General features: G+C 42.6%; 1 protein-coding gene across 1 annotated transcript in view; it reads right to left on the bottom strand.

Moving 5' to 3' along the window:
• The window catches only part of COL4A4 (collagen type IV alpha 4 chain), a 123,097-nt gene that overhangs the window by 14,284 nt on the left and 83,159 nt on the right, over positions 1-25,654 (bottom strand). The window contains exons 33-44 of the mRNA XM_025886840.2: positions 24,191-24,298; positions 23,098-23,279; positions 22,189-22,252; positions 18,169-18,243; positions 13,993-14,100; positions 13,285-13,392; positions 7,607-7,678; positions 6,309-6,437; positions 6,105-6,218; positions 4,709-4,864; positions 2,481-2,588; positions 1,383-1,391 (exon numbers count right to left, since the gene is read on the bottom strand). Coding sequence (XP_025742625.1) covers positions 1,383-1,391; positions 2,481-2,588; positions 4,709-4,864; positions 6,105-6,218; positions 6,309-6,437; positions 7,607-7,678; positions 13,285-13,392; positions 13,993-14,100; positions 18,169-18,243; positions 22,189-22,252; positions 23,098-23,279; positions 24,191-24,298 — 1,233 coding nt within the window. The remainder of the gene's footprint in view (positions 1-1,382; positions 1,392-2,480; positions 2,589-4,708; positions 4,865-6,104; positions 6,219-6,308; positions 6,438-7,606; positions 7,679-13,284; positions 13,393-13,992; positions 14,101-18,168; positions 18,244-22,188; positions 22,253-23,097; positions 23,280-24,190; positions 24,299-25,654) is intronic.

Here is a 25,654-nt window from a genome sequence, read left to right as displayed (position 1 = left end):
TCTCTCTTGCTCTCAAATAAATAAATAAATCTTTAAAAAAAAAAAAAACAGACTTGAACCCTTGTCAGCTGTTTGGAATTTAATCTCTTATAAAATATTGTATAAAAATATGTTTATTTTTACAGTACATACAGTTTAATGTAAAATGTGGCTTTTCCACTCTCGGTGACTTGAGGGAGATGCATATGAATATTTCCTATTTTCCCTGAATCACCTTGTGGATTCTGGTGGAGCAAAGGAAGCAGGTAAGGGAACGGGGGGGGCGGGGAAGGTAGGCATTTGGCTGGTGCTTCATAGTTAGGATTCTAATGTTATCTTCAAATGAGTTTATATATGCAAACACAGAGAGACACTAAAAGGACGGAAGTGGAAACATTAAATATGAAACTAATTTTTATTTTTATTTTTTAAAAGATTTTATTTATTTATTTGGCAGAGAAAGAGCACACATGAGCAGGGGGAGTGGCAGGCAGAAGGAGAAGCAGGCTCCCCACCAAGCAAGGAGCCTGATGCGGGACTCGATCCCAGGACCCCAGGATCATGACCTGAGCCTAAGGCAGACACCTACCCAACTGAGCCACCCAGGCATCCTGCAACTGTAATTTTTAAATAGAAACATTTAAAATAGGATTCTTTTTAAATTCTGATTTTGCTTTTCTTTACTTTTTAATAAACCAGAAGCTGAATGAAAGGGGCCAAAGTGTCTCTTGTGTAAGGACCCTGCAATCAGGGCAAATTTTCATTAGGGTTAATAAAGAGATGCCTGGAAAGAACAAAAATGTGTACACTCATTGAGTTTCTTTTTTCTTTTAAGAAACTCTTTTTAGTCTCTTTGGAAACCCCAGACATGAAATAATATGTTGTTTCTGCATTGTGGTGAATACTTAGTTGAAAAGAATAACAACATTTTCATTGTAACACGCAAAGAAATTTGTTCCTTGGAAATGGACTTCGATGTTATGGGAGAACCTTGTCACAGCCCCTTACTGGGTGTGAAGGACCCATCTTTTCAGGTTGTTGATACTTATCTTAGGGATGTTCTATGTATTTATATTGTAGAATTTATAAAAGAAATGTACATGGGTATGTGCCGTAGCATTTGACAGAGAAAACACTCACACTCTGTGCCTGAATTGAAATTATATAAGCTGAGTGTCTACTCCACCCTGACAACCTATAATGAGACTCGGCTTTAGAATGCTCTAATATGTGGTTACCATATCTGTAATGAGGAAGTAAGGGCACTGACACCTCATATAATTACAGCATCCCATCTATGAAAATGTAAAAAGTATAACTCACAAGTACAGTGAAAAAGGCTAGTATAGAAATAAACAGAAGCCAGATTTAGAGGAAATTACTAATTTTATAAAAGCGCTTACCTCTGGGACCTGGAGCGATCCAAAGTCAAAAATTGAAGCCACACAACGATTTTCGTATGGTGGAAAGAGATTTTAAATTTGTCAGTTAGGACGAAAGTGACATGGGTTATTTGAGAATATACATAATAACCTGAGGATGGCATCAATGATGAGCAAAATGACAGCATCTTATTTACATAACTAAGTCCACATCAATGTTACTGACAAGAACAGCTCTGACTTAATAATAGAGCTTTCACATCTAGAAAAACGCGAAATGAAGCTCTCTTGTACAATATAAAATGAGTTGATTTCTTACAGCAAATACACCCTAATTTTACATATATAGAAATTCTGTTCTATAGGCAGGCTTCTGAAAATTTCATATTATTTAGCCAAGTTTTATAGGTTATGCACAGAAAGGAAATATGAGATGAATCCAAGTATAAGCTGTTTGTCGTGTTGTTCTCTGATCCATCATAAAGCAGTGCAATTTATTTATTCTTTGGACTAAAGCACTAATTTAGGAGATTGCAAAATGTTCTGAACTGACACCACATTACCGTAATATTGGTTTAGGATCTCAAAAGATATTACTTCTGCCAATCTCAAATGCACATGTCTGTTTGCCCTTCCAACTTTTCATTGGCTTATTTTGACCCTATGTTGAAAACATGCTGTCGACTGAGCTTAAATTGAATAGCCTTTTTGTCTTTGTAGGAACTAATGTGTTTTACAAAAAAAGTTAAATAAAACATCTAGGAAAATCAGTGGGAATTCAGGGAGAGAAATGAATATGGTCCTCCCATACAGTAATCAAATCAGCCTTTGCCTCTTGTGTGAGGGAAACACAGATTTATTTAACTCAGAAATGTTTCTGTAAAATCAGCTCCTAATCTGCAAACTTACTCATTCTAATAATAAATATTTTTATTTAATTTTATTAAATAAGTTTACCAAACATAAGGTTGTGTAGTGAGGCCTGAAATAAATACAGCTTAACTCATTAGGAATTGCAGGCAATTTGAGACTTGCTTCAAGTCGACCCTCACAGTAAATATTGAAACAGAAGGCTGTCTGTAGGCTGCTGGGTGAGATCATTAGGCATGAGGAGCTTACCTGGAAGACCAGGGTGCCCCTGTCTGCCTGGAATGCCAGGTAAACCCTTCTCCCCGGGGAGCCCAGGAAGTCCTTCTGGCCCCCGCAGCCCTGGGAATCCTTTTGGTCCTAAAAAGAACATAAAGACAGGGGCACTGGAATCGAGCAATATCAAGACAGTGACAGTCAGGTGGACTGAACTCAGAGATTCACCCCCAACAAAATTCAGGGCAAAGCCAGCCTTAGAATCCAGAGGAGCCTCTCACTTTTTCCGTAAAGCTAAGAGCTGCTTCTGTCTGAAGGAAACACAAGAGTCCGCCAAAAGGAGTAAGGAAAATGGTTTCATGATCAAGACAAGACTAAAATAGAATGAAAAGCCCTGTCACCCTGAACTTTCTCTGGAGACAGAGGACTGGGAGTGAAGGGAAAATAGGGGACGGGCTTGGCCATGTGGGACGATGTGCCTCCTGGTCCTGAGCTCCTGCCTCTCTTCCTCACAATCTCCTGTTTCAGCCCCGCCATCCACTCAGCGCCTCACGCGTGCGGTTCCTTCTCTTCTTCTATGCCTACCAAGCCTCACTTCCTTGGGGAAACCCTCTCTGGGACCCCAACCCAACTCCACTTGCTCTTGATGTGCTGTCACAGAAGAGTGTCCCTTACCCGGAGCACCTGCCTCAGTTTCTATTGATGGGTCCTTTAGTGTGAATGTCTGTCTTCCACAATGAAACTCTACACCGAGTATGAGTGGGGACTGTTTAAACCTGCTCTCTGTTATATTCCTGCAGGTACCTAATAAATGTTTGTGGACTAGACCAAATATTTCCCAGTTTAAGTCTGAAAAGGTAAAATGAAGAAAAGCCCTCCTCCTTTCCACAGTTAAACACTCTTTGGACCATATGCCCACTGGAATGGGAGTTAAGAAGCATGCTTAGTGGTTTCATCAATATTTCTAAGTCCTTGTATATCCTTTTCTTGGTCGCTGTTACTTATACTGCATACTATTTTCCCAACCCTGAAGAATATTTCCAGGTGGAGGTTCATTCTCCAGAGTAGCAACTGGGAAGAAGGAGTGTCTATTTGGGAAAGGAACAAGGTTATATAGCTAGCCTCCTCCTTCCCTTTGGTGACCAGCATGCTTGCATGTTTATCCAATTCTGGGGTTCGATAATTGGAAGCCCACATACCTGCAAATATAAACCACATTCTCTAAAATTGATTTTATTGCTAATAAAGTTGAAGAGGGTTGTTGTGTACTGTTGTGCAGGTAGTGCACTGCACCATTACAGGGATGCCATTTGCACTGTAGTCATGGCAGCCTTGTGGTAATTTTGATCTTCATTTTGCCCTAATCTTTTGCTTTATTTCACATTCGGTTCAGAAGTCAGGCAGAGTGCCAGTTATTGGGCTGACTTTGACAGTTTCTTCTCTATCCAGCTTCCTTATCTATGACATAAGGAATAAAATGGTAACTATTGGTCCATTTTCAACAAAAAAGTTCTATGAACTGAATAATTCTCTGAAACCTGGTGACCAAAAGCTAACATCCCCAAATATTAGCAGTGAGGCAAAAGTGAATTAAAAAATATTTTGGCTTTAAAAATTGGGGGAATCCAATAAGGAGACTCTCTCATGAAAATAAAAGAGCAAGGTCAGCAGTCTAAAATTGAACTGTCCAGTATAGAAGCCACGAACCGCATTGTGGCTACTCAACACTTGAAATTGGCACGTCCAAACTGGGTTGTCCTGTATGCATGAGACTCGAACCAGACTTCAAAGCCGCGGAGGAGGAGTGTCTTAGCTGGGAGAGGGACTAGTTTGTAAAACAGCCCTGGTCATTGCACTTGTAATTTATATCAACAATGATAAACTAATGCAGAATATTTGAATATATTCTGTTAAGGGAAATATGAAAGTTCATGTCACTTATTTCTTTTTACTTTTTAAAATGGGGCTACCATGCCTTTTCATTACGTGCATAGCTTGTGTTTTATTTCTGTTGTTAGTTCTGGTCTAGAAGATTATCTAAAGTATGTTATTAGGGGCTGAAGATGAGCTTGTGTTTCTTCTTTTCACTTGTCCAACTGTTCCCCAAACTTGAGGACTCTTTGGGAAAGTCAGGGCCTTTGGAAATGCAGTGACTACAACCATAGGAAATGAAGTTACCTCCCAGGGGTGCAGAACCCCAGACCCTGAAGGGCAAGATAACAAAAGTCTTCAGGCACTACTTAAGGAACAAGGTGCTTTCCTACCTTTCTGGCCATCTTTTCCATCACATCCTGGGAAGCCTTTTTGTCCTGGAGGGCCGAGCGTGCCCGGGGGACCAGGAGGCCCCGGCAGACCGCAGTCTCCTGGTTCCCCTTTCAGAAGGTCGACACTCCCAGGGGGGCCTGGGGGCCCGGGCACTCCTAACCACAAGGAGGAGGCAAAAAGTTTCTTTCAGTCAAAGACAAAGGTGACTGCAGTCTACCTGAGAGCTCCTTAAGAAAAGTAACTGAATGCAAGCAAGAGATGGAGGGAATCAGAAGAATAAAAGAGTCAACAATATGGGAAGTGAAACAGGGATTGTCTCACGGAGCCCCCAAGCTGGGAGACGGTGGAAATGGTGTTAGTAACCGTTAGACAAATGAGCCTACAGAAAGCCTTCCTTCCCTTCCAAGCCAGCCCTTTTGGAAGCAGGGGTTTATGGCTTTTCTCTGCATAGTCATCCCATTGCTTTAATATGATAGGTAGAAGGATGGATGGACAGGCAAACACACACATAGATGACAGGCTTTTGAGCAAAATCTGGCTGATGGAAAAGGAATATTCACTCAATTAAATATTTAATCCTATTTGAAAACAGGGGTCTACACCCAGGAAATGAGCCCAAATTCTACTCCTACTTAGCTTCTACACTGCCTAGGGTATTTTTGAGCATTTTAATTTTTCCCAGCATCAAACAGAATCCCATAATCTTTTAGCCCACCCTGACCAAAACCCTAAAGCTATAAAGGCAGTGGGTTGGGTCTGTCTGAAGGAGCTCTAGGAGCTATTAGCAACATGATCGTCTGCCCTTTGCAAAAGCCCGCGGCACCACCAGGCCCCAGGCCCCAGGCGGCTCCGGTCAGACCCCACTCTGTGAAATACTGCCTTGCTGGGCTTCATCCCTGCCAAGTGCCAAGAGGAACGACATGTACTGGGAGCAGCACTTGAAGAGACTCTGTGTGTGTGTGTGTGTGTGTGTGTGTGTGTGTGTGTGTGTGTGCGCGCGCGCCAAGTCCCAACACAGTCACACTGGCCGGGGCGGTGGGGTGGGGGGGGTGGTGGGCGGTGGTTCTCATGGCCGGTGCCAGAGACCACCAGGCAGCGTGAGATTCCCTCCGGCCGGAGGCTTCTGCACCCTCATGCTCAGCACCGCGCTGGCGCCAGCGTCCGGAGAGGCCCGCTGAGGGTCAGAGAGCATCCCCAGAGAGCTGGTGCCCGAGAGCCCCGGCCCGGGCTGGGCTGACATCCCTGCACCACCCACACTCCCGCCTTCCCCATCCGCCCGCCTGGCAGGGCTGCTAAGGGGCTTCAGCTCTGCCATTCTCCCGTCCGACGTCCCTCCGGAGCTGGCAGCATCTAAGGAAGGGGGTGTCACCATCCTTTGCCAGGATTTTCTCATACCTCTTGGACCGTCGGGGCCAGGAGGTCCCTGATCTCCGGGGGGACCTGGGTCAGGAATGTCCCCTTTAGGAGCTCTTCCTACGGCACCTGCAGGACCAGGGGATCCAGGTCTCCCTGGGGAGGGACGTGTTCAGATGTCAGCCTCCTCAGATTTGGAAGGTTCTGATTTAGTTATTAAGAGGGGCAAAGCATGCTGCATCTTACCTGGGAAGCCGGGGGGACCTCTTCCTCCAGAAAGGCCTGGGGGAGAAATTCCCGGGCTCCCTGGGTCTCCCGTCTCCCCTTTCAGCCCGGGTACGCCCACTGGACCAGGTGGGCCCACGTCGTGCAAACCTTGGCGAGGGAAACAGCATTAGTACTGCGTCTTCTCCCTGTTTGTCCCTGTTGTGGCTCCTGGAAAAGAACTGCTTCCAGACGGGGTGACAGGGACCCAGCGGGTTGTGCTGAGACCGACCACCTGCTGCAGTGGTGGCCCCAAGGCTTTAAACTCTCCCTGGGTCGGCCATTACATACCCTCTTTCGCCCCACCACACCGCAGGTCAGCCGCAGGTCAGCCATAGGCTTGTTTTATGGTTATTTCCCCGGTTAAAACAAAACCAAAAAAACAACAGCGTATGAACGTTCCAACCTCTACCCCAGAGTGAAACCAAATGAGATCCAGCCATAAGGAATTATGAATACACTGGTTTGAAATTTAAGGTGGAAACTGGCATGTAAATAACCATTGCGGGTCACACTGAAACGGGAGAACATCACTGGTTTCTTGGGGGAGGCACACATTTTATCAGGCTATGTGGAGGAGCCCCTAAAATGAATCCAATGTGACCTAAATTAATTCTTGGCCTTCCACACTGTATCAAGATTCTGTCTCTCTCCAGCAACTGCGTCAAGCCCGGCGGTGCGACAATCCAACCCTCTGCCCAAACACCCTCAAACCTCTGTGTCTGAGTCCATTGGGGGCTGTTTTTCTGAGACACTAAAGCAAAAAAACGAGCACTACATTAAAATACCATAACAAGCCCCAGTGCGGTTGTTGGTGATTAGCCTGTTTGGGATAGCAAAGATACCAGCAACTTGTTCAGGTCATTTGTTTAAGCAGCAGCCTATTGGGGGCGCAAAAACTACTCACTAGACCCACCTGGTCGTACTTGCCATCACTATACTTAATACCAAAAAGAAAAAACCTCCCAACTATCCGTTATTTGTAACATTTAAAAATCGAGTTCCACCTAAGCAATTATTCAGAATATTTTTAGCAGAGAGATAATCCCAAGCAACATCAACAGAAGTCACTGGTACCCAGCTATTCCTTCTTAAATTGGGTTTTCTCAGGGGTCCTTTTTAGAGAAGTCATCTTCAGTACTAAGAACAGTCCAATACTGTGTCTCTCAGTTAAGCCAATTTCTTAGTTTGGCACCCCAAATCCTGTGTAGTGAAGGAATACCAGCAGTATCTGAGTCTGCTGACTGCAGTTCAATCTTTTGCAAAGGATTTTCTCTTACCTGAAGCGCCTTTGGCTCCTTTCTGACCCTTTAAACCATGCAAGCCGTTCAGACCAGGTGACCCGGAGGGACCTGAAACACATCACAGGCCTGTGACCCACCAGGGAAGACCCAGTGTTGAAGTTCACCGGCCACCGGGCACAGGCACCACCCAAGGGACAATTCGCTGATGGCCACTGACAGATTCTCCAGGCGGGAGCCATGAGGTCGCACTATCTAGATGTCATTATCAAGGCTAAATCCATGCCAGTGGTTATTACTTAACACATTCATTTGACGGACATTTTCTGCAAGACAGCTTAACACATTTCTTTGCTTTTAACACACTTCTCTTGGTTTATGACCATCTCTCTCTCTATCCAGATACAATCTAGAATTACTGAATCTTGGTGTAGGAAGGGACCTTCGGTTCTATGACAATGAACTCATCCTAGACGAGAGAAAAGAGATTGGACTATAGCAAACCCAGGCCTCCTTCCTCCCAGGCTCAGGACCTGTCCACTCCACCATGGTCTGTAGATATTAATTTCCTCGGGATCTAGTCAAGTAAATGTAGTAAAACAATAAGGACAGGTGGGGGTCTGTGACAAACTGGGGAATACATGGCCTACCTAACTTTTCTTCAAGTACCATACTACTCAGAAAGAAGAAGCTTGCAGGGCCACTTTGGTTGGCGCTCTTTCTTTGCCACTACTTCTTTCAAAACAAACTCTGATGTCTCTTTACTGAAACTAAATTTATTTCATAACGATCACTGAACATTCCAGTCTCTGTAATTAGGTATGATCTCCTTCTGCCAGGCATCAGTTTAGTCCTCCAAGGAGATATCTACCAGCCTGACTTTACGTGAACACTGAACACCTATCAATCTATAGAGTCATAAATATATAGATGCTTAAAGTATCTATACATTTATAACATATAGATACTTATATAAGTGTATAGATTTATAGGGAGGGAGTAGAGGAAGGAAACAAGGGCCAGAAAGAGGGAAGGAGAGAGGGAGGAGAGGAAGAAGGCAGACGACGGAGACATACAGAACATTTCCGGGAGCTGAGCCCTCCGCCAGGTGATTCATACATGTCTCGTCTCACTGGTTTGGGGGAAAGAATCTTCTCCCCAGCCCCTGGCCAAACCTGATGACCTTCCAAATTCATTAGTGGATCTTTATCGGAGGCTGAGAGCCAGCCAGCCTGTCACTCAGTTTAGGGCCACATCCCTGTCCTTTGCAATCGTAATGCCTTAGCAAACATCAAATGGCCCTCAGCTACCCACAGAGCTCCCCGATGCCCTTCTGCTGGTGCCTGTCCCACACCATGCAACAAGCAAGTCTTCGGGTGACTGGATTACTTGGGTAAATTAATTGAGCGCAAGATTAAGTCTTATTAGTCCATGCCCCCATTTCGCATGTCTCCTGACACACAGTCGGTGTTCAGTATGTGTTGGTTGAATGGGTGAGTGGATGCATGAATGAGTGAAGGAGAAAATTTACCACTGGGAGGGCTGGGACGTGAATGGGTGGAGAGAAAGCTGTCAGAAGGAGGGGGTACAATGTCTATTTGCATGTCACATGTTCTTTGGTAGATTTAGGGGAGGAATAAGATTTGATTAAGTTAGAGGCAGCCATTTGTGTATAAATAATTTAAGTGCTAATTATTATCTATTCGTTAATGCAAGTCCTCTGTGGGCCTCTTACTAAAAGAGAGAACACTAAGCTAGTTCCTCTCTATTTATTATCAGTACTTGAAACGGACAGTTATTCTATTTTTAAACTCAAACTTTAGATTGGTGCAAATGAGCTATATTCTCTCATCTCCACCCCCCCAAAAAAAAAATGGTAATGCACCCTTATTCTTCCTAAAGCTCTTATTTCCTAACCACTTTTCACAGTTCTGGCTGAGTTTACTTTTCAATCCTCTTTCCTCTTAATGAGCCAGTGTTTCAAGTTTGCACCAAAAGAACACACAGACCTTCTTCATCTGCCAAATCTGGATATTTATTGCAATCTATCTGAAATGACAGTAAATTTTTTGAGAACACTTTGCTATTTCAATGTGTTTGATCTCCAGCTGAAGCCACCAAGATTGATGGCTTGGGGGACTTAGCTGGGGTGGAATGTCTCAGCTTCTGCCAACTCTCCATTGTCCCATCAACGCATCCAGATCCCGGGCTGTCACAGGCCCAGGCCCTCACCATTGTTGAACTGGCCGACCCTTATCTGACCCAATGTTATCTTTCTAAATCGAATGCGGCTACATCTGGGTAGGATTTTAAGGGCAATTTTTCCTTTTTACTGAAAGCTTTTTATCAATCCCATCTCTAAATCAGAAAGTTGTTCATGCATAAAATATATACAGTGCAGATGAGAGGCAATTAGGCTAACAAAGCACATTCCTTGGTAATGAGGATTTTTTTATTCACTTCTCTGGCCGTCCTCCTGCCTAACACCCTTCACGTAAGGCTGCACCTCCCTATGCTCATGGGACAGGGCATGCTCCCCCCAGTCAGAGAATCAAAACTCCTGCTCCAGCCCTAATGGGAATCACAGCCTCCATCCCAGTGAGCCAGCCCACTCAGAGACTAGGTTCTCACTGAGGTTTTCTTTTGTCCTAAAGCCTGAAAATGCTACTCTATCCCCGGTGGCCTTTGACAGGTTTATACTTTAGTGGGGTGACCATCTCGTCCCTGCGCATGGGGGACTTGCCCAGTTCTGGCATCCTGAGGCACTCCTCCGTCCCAGGCAAACCCGGACAGCTGGTCACCCGAACGTGAAAGCCGGTGGGAAAGGGACCCATGTAACTACAGGTAATGGTCGAACACAGTTGAACACGTATCAAAACAGATTCTGAAATAAGATATACATGATTTTTAGTTCAGAAACTACATGAGTGCCTACTGAGGAGAGGCACAAGAGCATAAAGATATGGTCTCCTAAGCCCCAGAGCTTCTGTCCCTAAATGTCCTCGGGGACAGCTGCTGACAAGACAATGGAGAGCACGAGAGAAGCAGTCCCTGACCTGACAGAACAAATGGGCAATTACTTCAGGAGCGGTAAGTGCTGTGGGGGCAGGGCCGGAAGGACACTCCTCTCAGTGGAGAAGAGGGGAGGACATTCCCATGATTTCCACAGCTGTAACATGCATGGCATTTCTTTCCAGATAAATGACATTTCGAGGTGCCTTTATTTCTGAGGAAACATTTTGCTTGCCACCAGCCAAAACACCCCAATCCACATCGTTATGGTTGTTGCCACGGAGCAGACAGTTGTCTTTAGGTTTTCATTATTCCAATCTCATGAACGCCCAACGAAGAACCGAGTGTCTTCCCTTTAGAGGGCATATGTGCTTGAAATTAATTTAAATCTACAAATCAAGCCATTTTTAGCATACGTTTAAGTTAGAGTTTAAATCTGACTGAACACAAGCAGGACTCAGAATCCATATGGCCCATTCCAGCAGAGCAAACAACTTTGGAGTTCAACAGCTGGTTTGTTCAAACAAGATAATCAGTCCCCTTGACTTATTTAGAACATACTTCAAATATTTAGTTTCTCAGATCAAAGTGTTTCTGCTGGAGTGCAGTTCATTTTTATATCAGCATGATAAACTGCAACAATGGATTTATATTGTGGACGTTTTCATTTTTAGGAATGTATTCACGGTTTGGTTTGGTTTGGTTTGGTTTTTAAAGACCGGTCGTTCACTGGGCAGTTTGCAGAGACACAGTGTCACTGCATGGCCAGGAAGCACCATTACAGCATCCGTCTGTGTGCTGGGGTGAATATTTGGGTTGACAGAGTCATTGCCTCACCTTCTCTTGACAAACTCATTATTTTATAGCACAGAATTCCAATGTGGTTGGAGATTATTTTTCGAGTAATTCTATTAATCAATGTCATTGGCTATTAGTTTTTAAATAACATATCATAGTGAAATTATGTGATAAATGCAAACTAATTCAAGGGCAGGACAAATCAACAATAGCAACCTGAGTCTAGTCATTTTAGTCAAACCGAGTGTCTATTGTTATGGCACTGGGAGGTTCGAAAATCCTTGCTATTTTTATTAAACTAGGAGGGTGAGATGAAGGGGAAATGCAGTAGGAGTGGTTAATAATGGAAAAGTTTTCTTTTGGGTTTTTACCAATTTCATCTTCCAGACACTCAAAAAAGTGTCCAAGGACACCCCACCGAGGCTACAGGGATTTTCCAGGGACAGCAAACAGCCACAGTCACTAGATAAACTTTTAACATAAAAAAATTATGGCATTGCTTGAGATCCTAAATTTATCACAAATCACTGGACTTTGCATTAAATGCCAGTGAAGAGGGAGAAGAACAGTACAAAGATGTCTTGTTTAGTTATGGGTACCAGAAGCCAAGTAATATTTGGGCACGTGGAAATACATAAGGTACCAGCGCTCCAAAATAAAGAGCCTCCCTCTCTGCAGAACAGTACCATGTCACACATACCACAGTACTGCGTGTTGGAAAACAGACATTATTTGAAAGCTATTTGGTGAGGGAAGAGATGAAAGCATGGAAAATTTTAATTTGGATTTTCAAAACAATAAAACAATTAAGCCCAAAGGAGGGGTTTCCAACTCTTCCAAGTGGAGGTAATTTCCATTTGGCCAAAATTTAGTACATGGATGAGTCAACTAGCAGAAGCTAAAGGGAGGAAGAAGGAGATAGTGGAGCTTACTTATAGAAATCTACTAAGTAAGGCTTGACCCTTCATCTGCTTATTCACGCAGAGACCCTCAACTTCATAGCTACTAGCTCAGTTGTCCGTTCTTCTACTTGTCCAGTCCTCTATTAATTTATTCACAAATTTAAAAATACTTACAATAACCATCCAGGAGATTTACTGGGTATCCACTGGGTGCCAAGGATATAAAAAGCATATTCTACTTGGTGAGAAAGACTTCTAAACATACAAATGTATAGGACATAGGTGCTATGCTAGAAGTATGTACAAAGTACCCAGGAAAAACTTTTTTTTTTCCTAAAATGGAAGAAATGGACTGAAGAGGAGTAAGGACCATGGAGGAATGGAGGGGCATGAAGCTCTGTTAACAACAAATAAATATGACATACGATAGGATATATGGTATTATTGTAACCAAACTTATAACCAGTTTACTATTACCCAAAAGACGAAAAATTTAACCAGGAAAAAATGTTTTTTTAATCTAACAAAGATAAAGAATATTGGTAACTCTTTCTCCACAGCATTTTTATTCTTTTCCTTCCACTTATCACAACTGGTAAATGTAGATTTATTTACACGTAAGTTTTTAATACGTCTCCACGACTACACTGTGAGATCCATGAAGGCAAGAACAATGTCTATGCTCTTCAGAATTGTACACCTAGTGTCTAACACACAATTTGGAACAGAATAGGAGCTCAACTATCCAAGGAGAGAGTAAGTGAAGAGGCCTGAACATTATGGAAAACACCGGGGGAAATGTTCTCAACAAAGGCAGCACCATATTTTGGTAGAAGGTGGGTGGAGAGCCTAGATGCGCTGCCTGAAGCTCCTAGTGAGAAAGAAGAGGAAGGAGTTAATGCGCATGTGGGAAAGAGGAAGGAGCCATGACCAACCGAGGTGACATGCCGCGCAAGAAAGGTGCTGTCGATTTGCCCTCATGGGTGGGGTTTCCTTTCCACTCACCTTTTTTTCCTGGAAGACCTGGTGCCCCTGGATCTCCCATCATGCCTCTTGGCCCAGGATCCCCCATTTCTCCTGGAGGTCCCTGCAGCCCAGGCACCCCTTGATTACCTGAGGACGAGACAGAGGTTCTGCAGACACCCAGATGAGATAGGAGTTACCTTAATGGGGAAGGTCATCTGTGCTTAACAGATGGGTAATTGGGAACATTGTCGTCACTTCTTTCCCCTAGACCTCCTAACTCTAGAGAGAAAAGCACACTTAACCTCAGATGCAGCAAATCACTTTGGAGAGATTACAGCCGCCATTTATAATCTTAAACTTTCACTGTATTCTGAATCAGCAAGACGAGGAGCCATTAACATGTTGTGCTGTCAATGTGATATATGCCTTAAGTCTAAAGGAGAAAAGAAGACCAGCATCTGAGTAGCAGGGGGATTAAGGAGGGATGGAAAGGAGCTTTTATCTGTCAGCCCCTCAGTTTGTGCCTGGCACCTTGCTAGGCTCTTAACAGGTGTTGTCTTGGTTTACTCCCAGACCAACCCACTGGGACTGGACTGGCTCCACCCTATGGGTGAGGAACAGTAAGTGTGAGTGACTTGTCCAAAGTCACAGGTCTGGGAAGTGGCAGTCTAAGCGAAGATTGGCTCTTTCTGATAAACTAGAAGATAGATGAGTGCTCTGGAAGTTTCCAGGCTCCTTTCAAAATACCTGGACACCCTGGTGGTCCAGAGGTACCAGGTAGTCCTGGCCTTCCTGGTGGTCCCGTGGGCCCCTGAACACCGGGCAAGCCCTGCTCCCCGGGTGCTCCGGGATGTCCTAAAGAAAGAAGAATCAAACATCTGAGTAATTGTGGATTGGTCTTTGAGGCGGGGCATCTATAAAACCTCCAACTTCAGCACCTGACATTATTTTCTAGTAGTACTTGTTTACATTTACAATTTTTTTGTTGAAAAGATAACACTAAGGAAGAATACAAAACACCTTTAATCCTACCACCTTAATACAACTTCTCATGTGTATAACAATGTGCAAATAAGACCCACAATTTTATATTCTGATTTTTTAAATTAGCGTCGTATTATAAGTAATTTTCCAAATTTGCTATTGTTTTCTTCTTCTTCTTCTTATTATTATTATTAAAGTAGGCTCCATGCCCAGCGTGGAGCCCAACACAGGGCTTGAACTCACAACCCTGAGAACAAGACCTGAGCTGAGATCAAGAGTCAGATGTTTAACCGACTGAGCCACCCAGGCGCCCCTCTAATTGTTGTTTTGAAATGACCGGCTGATAGCTTATTGGGTTAATCTTAATTAAATTAATTAACCTAATTTTCTCTATTAGCCATTCAAGCTATTTCTCTTTGCTGTTATGCATAATGATCTTTATATATTTTTAATCCATTTTTCTCAAATTATTTCCTTAGGAAAAATTCCTAGGCATAGAATTTCTAGGTTATATTTTGGTTCATTTTTATGCATTTTAAGCTGCTGAAGTATTTTAAAGTAAATCACAGGCATCATGGAATTCAATCCCTAAATACTTCAGGAGGTATGCCTGAAAAAACCGTTTTTCTACATGGCCAAAATAACATCATCGCAGCCAAGAAAATTAATACCAATTGTTAATATCATCCCATTCTCATTCCATACTTGAGTTTCCCCCCCTTGGGCCCTTAATGTCCTTCACAGCTGGTTTCTCCACACTGGCTCTCATTCCAGAAACACATTGCATCTGGTGGCTACATCCCTTAAGTTAAAGGAAACAATCTACTACAGTCTCTATCTCAGGACAGAGACTTGCTCACGAGAACAGTTCAGCTGCTGTTTAGTCTTTCAGAATAGACCATTCTGTTCTTGACAGAGGTGGCTAGGTGGTTTGGGTAAGTGCTGCCCTAACTCACACCACTGCGTGTAACTAGTGACCGCAACTGTAAGTACATGCCCTGTTCTCACTGGGGACTTGTGAGTTTGTTGGTTTGTTTTCCTGCTAATTCAGTAAGAAGAAAATAACTCAGACTTCCTTTAGTTACATTTGATTACTAGAGAAGATGACTATTTCCCCTTGTTTATTTACAATGTATTACTTTAATACAATTCAGATTTATAGGATAACCCAATAGTCTGGGCTGAAATTAGCCAGTTGAATCTGCAAATAAAATATATGCCTCTGGATTTACAAACCCGTGGTGGGAGGCACAGTCATTATTTATTAGAACACACATGAAACGGGGCGCCTGGGTGGCTCAGTCGTTGAGCGTCTGCCTTCAGCCCAGGTCATGATCCCAGAGTCCTGGGATCGAGCCCCGCATCGGGCTCCCTGCGCTGTGGGAAGCCTGCTTCTCCCTCTCCCACTCCCCCTGCTTGTGTTCCCTCTCTCGCTGTGTCTCTCTCTGTCAAATAAATAAATAAAATTAAGAAAAAAAAAAGAACACACATGAAACAAGCCTGTGTTAGTCTGTACCTCGTCCCTGATCAGATTTAAGATCTATGAGCCTCAGTGTGTGTTATTTTATTTATCCTGAAAACACTCCTGCAGTAAAGGTACAACAGTGTTATTCTCATTTCCAAATGGAAAGACTGAGGCTTGCCTCCCCAGTCGTACCTGTGTTAAGAACAGAGCTTCTGAGTTAATCTGTGCCGAATTTTCTCGCTGAATTGAATGGGGTGGTGGGGGGGGGGGGGTAGAACTAAACCCAGTACAATCATTTCAAATCCCCTGAGACAGGCAGCAGCTCTATGCCTTCTCGTTGGGCTCATTGAAATTCAATCAACGCAGCTTTTCCCAGTCAATGGAACTTGTGTATTTAGGTAAATTCTGTGCTGGTGAATAACATATGATGTAATTTGGAAATTTTAAGCTAAAGCTATGGCATATGAGAAAGGGAACAGATTAAATGGTGATAACTGCAGGACACCAGGGAAATTAGGCTAAGGCAAATTTTCTTGAAAAAGTTAGCGTAAGTGTAAAATAACTCAGATTTATAATTTTTCACTTAAAATACTAGGTAATACCAAAGGCCTCCATTTTGGACTAGTTTCAGCTTATAAAATCTTACTATCTTAATGGTTTACATAAAAATATCAGTAAAGGTGGAATTTTCAGTTTATCCCCTGCTTTCAAGGCATCTTCTTTGATCCTCAGAACAATCCTATAATTATGCATGGGGCAAGTTTACAGGTAAGGAAACTGAGCTCAAAGATGATAAGCAACTTGCCCAAGACCAAATGGACAGTAATAATGGAGATTGACTTTGAACCACTGGTTTCCCTTCTTGAGGCTTCTTTCTCACTCTGGTACTTATTATGAACCCCCATAATGTTAAGCTCAAAACTATTTTCCCCTCCAAATGTACACTTCAGCTGCACATTTTAGTTAAAATACTATATTATCTAAATCTATTTGACCATGTCAGAGGGAAAAGACCAATATGAAAGAGAGTGGGAAAGTTCTTGCCATTGTAATAGCTTGTTCTTCTGCTGGACTTCTATTTTAGCAATCTTATGGCATAAAAACAAACAAAAATTTCCGATAATACTTCTGCTCATATATTCTTTCTGTTGTATGTAATGAAACATGACTAATGTCGAAGATAATTTTAAGATAATGCACAAAACGACAGGCACCTGGGTGGCTCAGTCAGTTGGGTGGCTGACTCTTGATTTCAGCTCAGGTCATGATGTCAGGGTCCTGGGATCCAGCCCCGAGTGGGGCTCCAAGCCCAGTGGGCAGTCTGCCTGAGATTCTCTCTCTCCCTCTCCCTCTGCCCCTCCTCCCACTCTCCCTCGCTCTCTCAAATACATAAATTTAAAAAATGCACAAAACTATTAATAGGAGATATTTTAACTTACAAGGGACCCATCGAAACCCATCCACTACCAGCTGAATGAGATCGTGCGTACTTCTCTAATCTATCATTTGTGAGTGGTATTTGTTCTTTCCATGCAATGAATATTCCTGTGCATGTATCTTTATACATTTGTCTGATAATTGACTTCAGATAAATTCTTACAAGTAAAATTACTAAGCTAAAAGGCATGTATATTTCATCAACGGTGGGTCATGTACTGGAGCCAGCCGCAGCCTTGAGCAGATGGCAAAAGATCACAGGTACATCGTAATCCGTTCTGAGGGATTACATGTCACTCATCACTGATAAACAAAGTACCATTTTGAACAATTTAGATTCATTGTTGGTGGTGAAATTTTACTTTTTTTTTTTTTTGGTTTGGTTTTTAGTAAATTAGATATTTAGTAAATGAGATATTCAATGATAGCTCCACAATGGCACTCCTCACTGGCATTCACATATGATTTTCTGAGTAGGAAAGAAAGGGCAGGAATGACAACCTGAGGCTGTGGTCAGTGTGAATGGTTACTGCTAACGTATCATTTATAATTCTAGAGACTGTGAAATAGTTCAGCGTTTAGTTGCCTGTAATAATCATTTCTGACCATGTCAAAATCTGGGCATGCCAAGGGGAATGAATTGTTATGTCAACATCATAGGTCATGTGAGCCACGGTGGAAAAAGCCTGAGAATCCCTGGCATATAATCCTGATGTCCTTCTAGGCCAAGGATGTGGTAGCAGCATTTATACATAATCCCTCAGGATGTATCTTAGTGTGTAAAGGGGGGAAGAAAATATTGATATAATTATTGTCGGCTAGGAGTACAAAGTAATTGCTCTACTTTTCAAACTAAATTTATCCTGTTTTGTTTTGTTTGCTTGCTTTTTAAGTAGGCTCCATGCCCAACATGGAGCCCAAATTCATGACCCTGAGCTCAAGACCTGGGTGAGACCAAGACGCAGACACTCAACTGACTGAGCCAACCAGTCGCCCCTATTCTTTTTTGTTTTAATAAGAGAAACATGTGGCTATACCTGGACATCCAAGGCTACCTGGTTCACCCTTTGGACCAGGTGAGCCAAACTGACTTGCAGGGTCACCTTTGTCTCCTGTAAGTGATAAAATGCACATAACATTATTTAAGAGAATTTAATTCTGTTTCATACACATGACTTAATAACTGTCATATTTGTCTTTATAATTTATCTTCGAATATTACAGAAGAGTTTTTGAAAAAATGCTTTTTTTCCTATATAAAAACAAATGGAAACATAGAGGCAAGATGTGATTTAAACACACACACACACACACACACACACACACACACACACCATTTTTATAGTTCATAACAGTCATAAGAAACTACAGATCTTAATAAGTTTGAGTTTTTAAGTTCCCAAAAATAGTTTCAAATTTAGGTATCTATTTAAGAAATTACTTAGTACTGATTGACTATATTCTTATATGGTGTTTTAGAAACAAAAAGCAGAAATTGCCCCTGTTTTAGCTGCTGTAATCACATTTTAAGCCCTCTGCAAGGAAGTTCAACTCAGTGTCCTTGTAAAAACAAAATTACAAAGGCACACTTTGTTGATGACTTCACAAGAGACCACGTGTTCACAGGCCACGGCAGGCAATGGTTCCTACAGTGCCACAGGGCTGTGCTCCATTGTGGCTGTGCTCCTCCCGACACAGGACTTCTATCTGGGGGCCAGTTATAAATGGGGGTCTCAAAATGGTGTGGCAGGGACGGGCAAGACAACAGATGGGGTTACAAGAGAGAGTAAGAGTCAATTAGGTATGATTTATTATAGCTTCCTACCCACACCCCTTTCAAAGGGGCCCCACCCACATTTGTGGAAGTTTCTCTTCCACCTGACCCTACTCATAGTTGTGGTTTGGAGGGGTAGAAATCTGGGCCATCTCGGGTCAACAAGTCTTTCCTTGACAAGTTGGGATAAAAAGCAAGAGTTTGAGGTCGTTGGTTATTGAGGCAGAGACCAAAAGGATCATCACGATGTCGTTATCATGATGCTTTGATGCAGAACATGTTTGCAACCCAGACATATCCAGAAAGATCCAGAAAGGATACTGGTGATGAAGCCAGTTGGCAGGTAAGTAAAAGCCAGCCCATAAAGAAAAGCAGAACAGTCTCAAGAGAGAAACCATAGGTTTCTCCTAAGGGCTGGGTTTCATTAGCCTTAGGGTGGACTTCATGAGACCGCTTTTACTCCAGGGACCACGAGTGCATTTCAGTTCCTTGCAAACATGGCCAGATGCAAGAATGAAGAACATCAGAAGAGGTAGGTTTGTGCTTTGAGAGAGGCAAAGGGACTACAATAAATGCATAGGGAAGTAGAAGAGGACTGAATTTTAAACCATGAAGCTATAAAATGTCACCTCAAATATGAAAACTTCCCTACTTGTAACTATTCCTGAGGAAAATAGATTATTCCTTCTGAAAAAATAAGGTGCACAGTTCATTTTTTCTTATAGCAATTATCATATTACCTGTGGAGTGTCTCTCAAAATGAAAAGCATTTTGTGGTAAGGGAGGAGATTTTTAGGTGGTTCATTAATTACTCTTATATTTCATTGTGTTTTTTTAAAGATTTTATTTTTGAGTAATCTCTACATCCAACGTGGGGCTTAAACTTACACCCTGAGATCAAGAGTCACATGCTCTACCAACTGAGCCAACCAGGTGCCCCTACTCTTATATTTTAAAGTTACTCATTTTCGTCTGTATAAAGTCAAATATAACTGCTCATCAAACCTGGGAATTCACAGATAGTGAGGTTAAAGCTAAGGTTAAAACAGTGAATCATATTTAAATAGATTTAAAGAAAAATATTAACCCACTGGTATACAAGGACAGTAACAATGTTAAAGAGTTTACGTAAGCGGCGCCTGGGGGGCTCAGTTGGTTGAGCGTCTGCCTTCGGCTCAGGCCATGATCCCAGGGTCCTGGGATCGAGCCCCACATCGGGCTCCCTGCTCCGCGGGAAGCCTGCTTCTCCCTCCCCCACTCCCCCTGCTTGTGTTCCCTCCCTCGCTGTGTCTCTCTCTGTCAAATAAATAAATAAAATCTTAAAAAAAAAAAAGAGTTTATGTAAACATCACAGTTTAAGATATCCTGATTTTTGTTTGCCTGTTTGTCTTAATAAAAGTTAAATGAAACCTCGAAGAATATTTTTATCCACAGGTAACTTTGTGTTTCTGTTTCCCTACAAATCTGATTAAAGTAGAACGTCAGCTGTGTTACGAGGCAGCATTGTTTTTGGCACAAGGTAAACCAAGACTATGAAGCCAAATCTAACCTGTAGCTTTCTGTAAATAAATTTTTAACGAAACACAGCCACACCCCTTGTTTGCATATTGTCTGGCTGCTTTCATGCACAGTTGAGTAGCTGCAACAGAGCCCAGAGAGCTGAAAATATTTGTGATCTGAACCCTTGAAAAAAACACATTTGTTGACCCTTGGCTTACGGTAAAAATAACCCAACTGAAAATTAAATGTGGCCCAGAAATTCTTAAGTGACGTATTAACACCTGGAGGGAAGTCACGGCTCTGACCTTCTCTGTGTACTGTGACTCTTGTCACTGGGAACCTAAAAGCCCTATTTATACCGTCTTTAGAAGAGACATTGCGTCCTGTGGGGCAGGAGCCTTCCAAGCCAAGGTAGACGCTGCCCACCAATGTGGGTCTGGTCTCCTTGTACCTGAGCTGCCACTTAGGAAGTTTCAGTCACCACACAGACTGCTCAAGGACCCCCACTGAGGAGAGAGAGCTGTGTGCTCGCAAGCATGCTGTTCTCTACCTGCTACCCTCGGGTCTGAATGACACATGTGGATGATTTGGGTCTTGAGTGTTTGACTATCTAACAGAATCTAAGAAGAACCCCTCGGTTAGTACCCAAAATATATCAAGAACTTACAAAACCCCCATAATGAATAATTCATTAGAATCCAAAATATATCAAAACCCTTACAATGCCCCCCAAAACGAATAATCCAATTTAAAAATGGGAAGAAGACAAGAAGAGACGTTTCTCCAAAGAAGACATCCAGGCAGCCAACAGACACATGAAAAGATGCTCAACATCACTCATTGTCAGGGAAATGCAAATCAAAACTACAATGAGATATCACCTCACACCTGTCAGAATGACTAAAATCAGCAACACAAGAAACAACAGGTGTCGGCGAGGATGTGGAGAAAGGGGAAACCTCCTACACTGTTGGTGGGAATGCAAACTGGGGCAGCCACTCTGGAAAACAGTGTGGAGGTTCCTCAAACAGTTAAAAGTAGAACTACCCTATGATCGAGCAATCACACTACTAGGTATTTACCCCCCAAATACACTACTAATTCAAAGGGATACATGCACCCCAATGTTTATAGCAGCATTGTCTACAATAACCAAACTATGGAAACAGTCCAAGCATCTAGCATTTCATGAATGGATAAAAAAGATGTGGTATATATATATATATATATACACACACACACAATGGAATATTATTCAGCCGTAAAAAGAATGAAATCTTGCCATTTGCAACGACATGGAAGGAGCTAGAGGGCATTATGCTAAGTGAAATAAGTCAGTCGGAGAAAGACAAATACCATATGATTTCACTCATATGTGGAATTTAAGAAACAAATGAGCAAAGGGGAAAAAGAGAGAGAAGGGGGGCAAACCAAGAAACAGCCTCTTACCTACAGAGAACAAACTGCTGGTTACCAGAAGGGAGGTGGGTGGGGGATGGGTGAAATAGGAGATGGGGGTGCAGGAGGGCACTTGTGACGAGCACCGGGGGATGTATGGGCGTGTTGAATCACTGTATTATACACCTGAAGCTAATATTACACTGTATGCTAACTAACTGGAATTTAAATAAAAACTTAAAAAAGAAAAAGTAAAAAAGAAGCCCTTGGATGTTGCAGTTTGTTGGATATACTTTAATTTTCATACCAAATGTGCATGCTCACAATATTACAAACACCCAGGACTATGAACTTGGTGGATGGCTGCCGTCTGTCCAAAGCATACCTTTAGGTCCTCTCATTCCATCAATTCCTGAACGTCCGGGGGACCCTGGAGAACCTGGCTCACCCTGACAGTTTAACAAAAGACTTTAATTTGGTTTCAAATACAAATGACATATTCATAACATTATCCAGTTATAATCTTCCATAACCAATTTCCATATATTCGCAGTGGTAAAGAAAATCAGAAGTGCATCGCAGGCATACTAATACATGTGTCTAGCTTTTTAAAAAGTGACTAAAACTCCAGTATTAGAGGTACCAACAGGGAGCATCCAATTCTCTATTTTTGATTACAAAACAGTAAATGTTATCACATAATTTGAATCTTGAGGTTTGAATGAGCAAATTAATACCAAATAAAATGTTAGAAGACTTTTTTTTTTTACCAAAAACTTGAAAAATCTATTTGATTCCAAAAGATGGGTGGTAAATTATATTCATCTTCTAGAAGTTGTGATGTAGGCTATGACACATATTGTACCTCCTGGCTTCTCAGTGGGGTATTTTACTCATGGTTTTAAAGACCAAAGGTATTTACAGCAAAATCTGTGATATCTGCAACCAGATAGGAAGATTTAGACACTGGAATTTGGGTTATTTTTCAGAAGACTCTGTACTCTGATAAACCAGTAGTCATGAGGAAAGTTTCTGTAGAGCTGTTTAAACGGCTTGGTGGGGGAGGGTAGTATGCGGAGTGAGTGACTCCGTCATCCGTCACGAGAAAACAGGCATGAGCACTGCTCAGAAATTATAGTCACACCATGGCCTTCCAGAAGCTTCCATTCTTTTCGCTTACATTCTAAAAGCCAGTCAAAGAGCAATGATGTACACTGGCAAATTATGACTCCTATGGGCATCCAAGAGCAAAAGGGTTGTACTATTTCTTTCCTCCCCAACCAAAGCCACTTACCTGGTCACCTGGAAATCCCGGAAAACCAATAATCCCTCTTGGCCCAGGGGAGCCTGGGGGGCCTGCAGAGCCAGGAAGCCCTGGCTGCCCAGTTCTACCAGGCTCCCCTCTGTGAAATCCAGGTGCTCCGTGTCTTCCCAGCTCTCCTTTCCTGCCCTGCATCCCAGGATCGCCTTTATCACCTGGTGGGGTTACAAGGGTGACAAACCTCTTGGAGGAAATCCTGGGTGGGGCAGTAGTGAGGCTGAGGGTTTGGGTCCTCTATTTAGGAGACGAAGCCCAAGGTTTTGGGGAGTCCTGGTTCCTGCCCTAAGCCCCCATCGTGATGGTTTTGGGCTTCAGTGACCTCACTGGGAAAGAAGCGCCCATGAACTGACTCAGGGAGGAAGGAAGGGACTCCAAGGGAGGAAATGAGCCTGCAGGGTCACCCATCTGCTTTGTCACACGCTCGTCTCACAAATGAAGAACTTACCTAGCTCAGTTAGAAAGCATTCGCCCCCTCACAACTAGTTAAGGAGGGAGCCAAGACAAGAGCCCGGGCCTCACGCGGACTAAACCTGAACTTGGGGGGCAAGAGAATACAAACGTGGTGGCCAAAATCCTTGCCACGTTCTGTTTCTGGGGAGCACAGGCATTGGGGTGCTTGTTAGAAAAGCAGAGTGGGGCCTGCCCCAGACCTGCCAATCCAGAATCCGCATTTTCACAAGAGCCCCAGGGGTTTGTGGGCAGGCGGAAGATGGAGAAGCATGGGTCAAACGACCTGGACAGTCATCACTGTGTTACTTGTTTTAATACCAGTCACCACAGCTGGGGGTACTGGAAAGCTGGAACTGGTATTAGATGTACAATCTGAGGACTGATCCTAGTTTGGAATATCCAATCTATACATATGTATGAACTTTAACTAAGTTCTGGCATGGAAAAGCCAAGGAAAAATGCAGCACGAGGTTAATCCGGGTATATTTGTATCTAAAAAAAGTGACCTTCTCCAATCTCAGCGTTATTAGGAAAGCTGCCCCTTATGCATGCTTCTTTGAATGATCTAGAAAGGCCAACTCATTTGATACAGTTAAAAAGAATGAGCTTTACCCACCTTCTTCTCCTGGGAATCCATCATCTCCCGGAGGTCCGGGTTCCCCAGTTTTCCCCTTTTGGGAAATGATAGCCATCTCTCCTTCATCTCCTGGGGGTCCTCTCTCTCCTTCAGATATTAATTATGCAAGAGAAGAACAAACAGAAGCACCACACACGTGATTCTTCTGTTACGACACTTCAGGTCCAGTTTGCAAATCCACATTTCATTTCCTAAACCATATTTATGTTTATAGCTTGCACAGTATCACTGTCAGTGGATTTCCCAAAAGAAGGGCCATACCTTTTTACATCCCCCTCCCAATGTGTCCAGCAACAGGGTCTGGAGTACAGGCAGTGATCAGTGGATATTTGCTAAATTCAGCAAAATGGGTCTCCGAGTTTTAGGTGAAAACAGATAGGCTTGAAAAGTCCCAAATCTAAAATATGTCTCTTCATCCAGTAAAACATGAACTTCCCATCTCATATTTTACAGTTCCCTGTCTTTCCCTTCCCAGCCTCTATTGTTTTCCTTACATTAAAAGAACATTTATTTCAACTTGCTTCTCCACATAGAGAATTCTGAAAGGTAGGAAGAATATACGGTATTTCTACCTGAGTTTTGTAACCACTGTCCAGTTGTAGAAGAGTGCTCAAGTGGGCTCATACCAGCATGGTGAGAGCCAATTATTAATAAGCCAAGATTTTTGTAAACCAGTTATTAAAGTGCTGGCAGCTTTAAATCAGCCATGGTGGGAGTATTTCCACCACGGGAGCAAACACAAATCAGGGCATTTTTTTAAAAAGTTTTTATTTAAATTCCAGTTAGTTAACGTACAGTGTAATATCAGTTTCTTAAATTTGTTTTATTTTGGAGACCATACTAGCATAGCAAACATCACCTAATCTAAGCTAGCTAAGAGTGACTCTGATCCCTTGATTCTTTTATAAAAAAATTTACAGGCTAGTAAAACAAAAATAAGAGCAGAATCAATCCACTGAGAAGTAAAAGTAATTTAAATTATATAAGAGGCTATTTATCCAATGGGCTTTAAGGACAAAAAACTTGTTTCTCAAATTGTCAAGCATTCATTCTCGATACTGGAAATGAGATTTTACCTTCACTCACTGTGGCCTCCTAGCTAAGTGGTAAAAGTAAATATGTAATAGGGATGGACACAGAACATTTATACCAGTAATCTAGAATTCTTTATTTTTTAATAGTAAGGAAAACTATTTTTTAAGATTTTATTTATTTGAAAACTTTCATTTTTTTTAAAGATTTATTATTTATTTTAGAGAGAGAGAGAGAGAGCATGAGCAGGCAGAGAGGCAGAAGGAGAGGGAGAGAATCTCAAACAGGACCGCCTTACTCCCCACTGAATCTGGAGCCTGACAGAGGGCTGGGTCTCAGGACCCCGAGATCATGACCTGAGCCAAAATCAAGAGTCGGACACTTAACCGACTGAGGCACCAGGGTGCCCTG

Source organism: Callorhinus ursinus, unplaced genomic scaffold (genome assembly GCF_003265705.2).
Source record: "Callorhinus ursinus isolate GAN/ISIS: 27379988/994484 unplaced genomic scaffold, GSC_fseal_2.0 scaffold2, whole genome shotgun sequence".
Taxonomy (NCBI): Eukaryota; Metazoa; Chordata; class Mammalia; order Carnivora; family Otariidae; genus Callorhinus; species Callorhinus ursinus.
The sequence above is the reverse complement of the archived record's forward strand: the minus strand, read 5'-3'. Positions and strand labels throughout refer to the sequence as shown.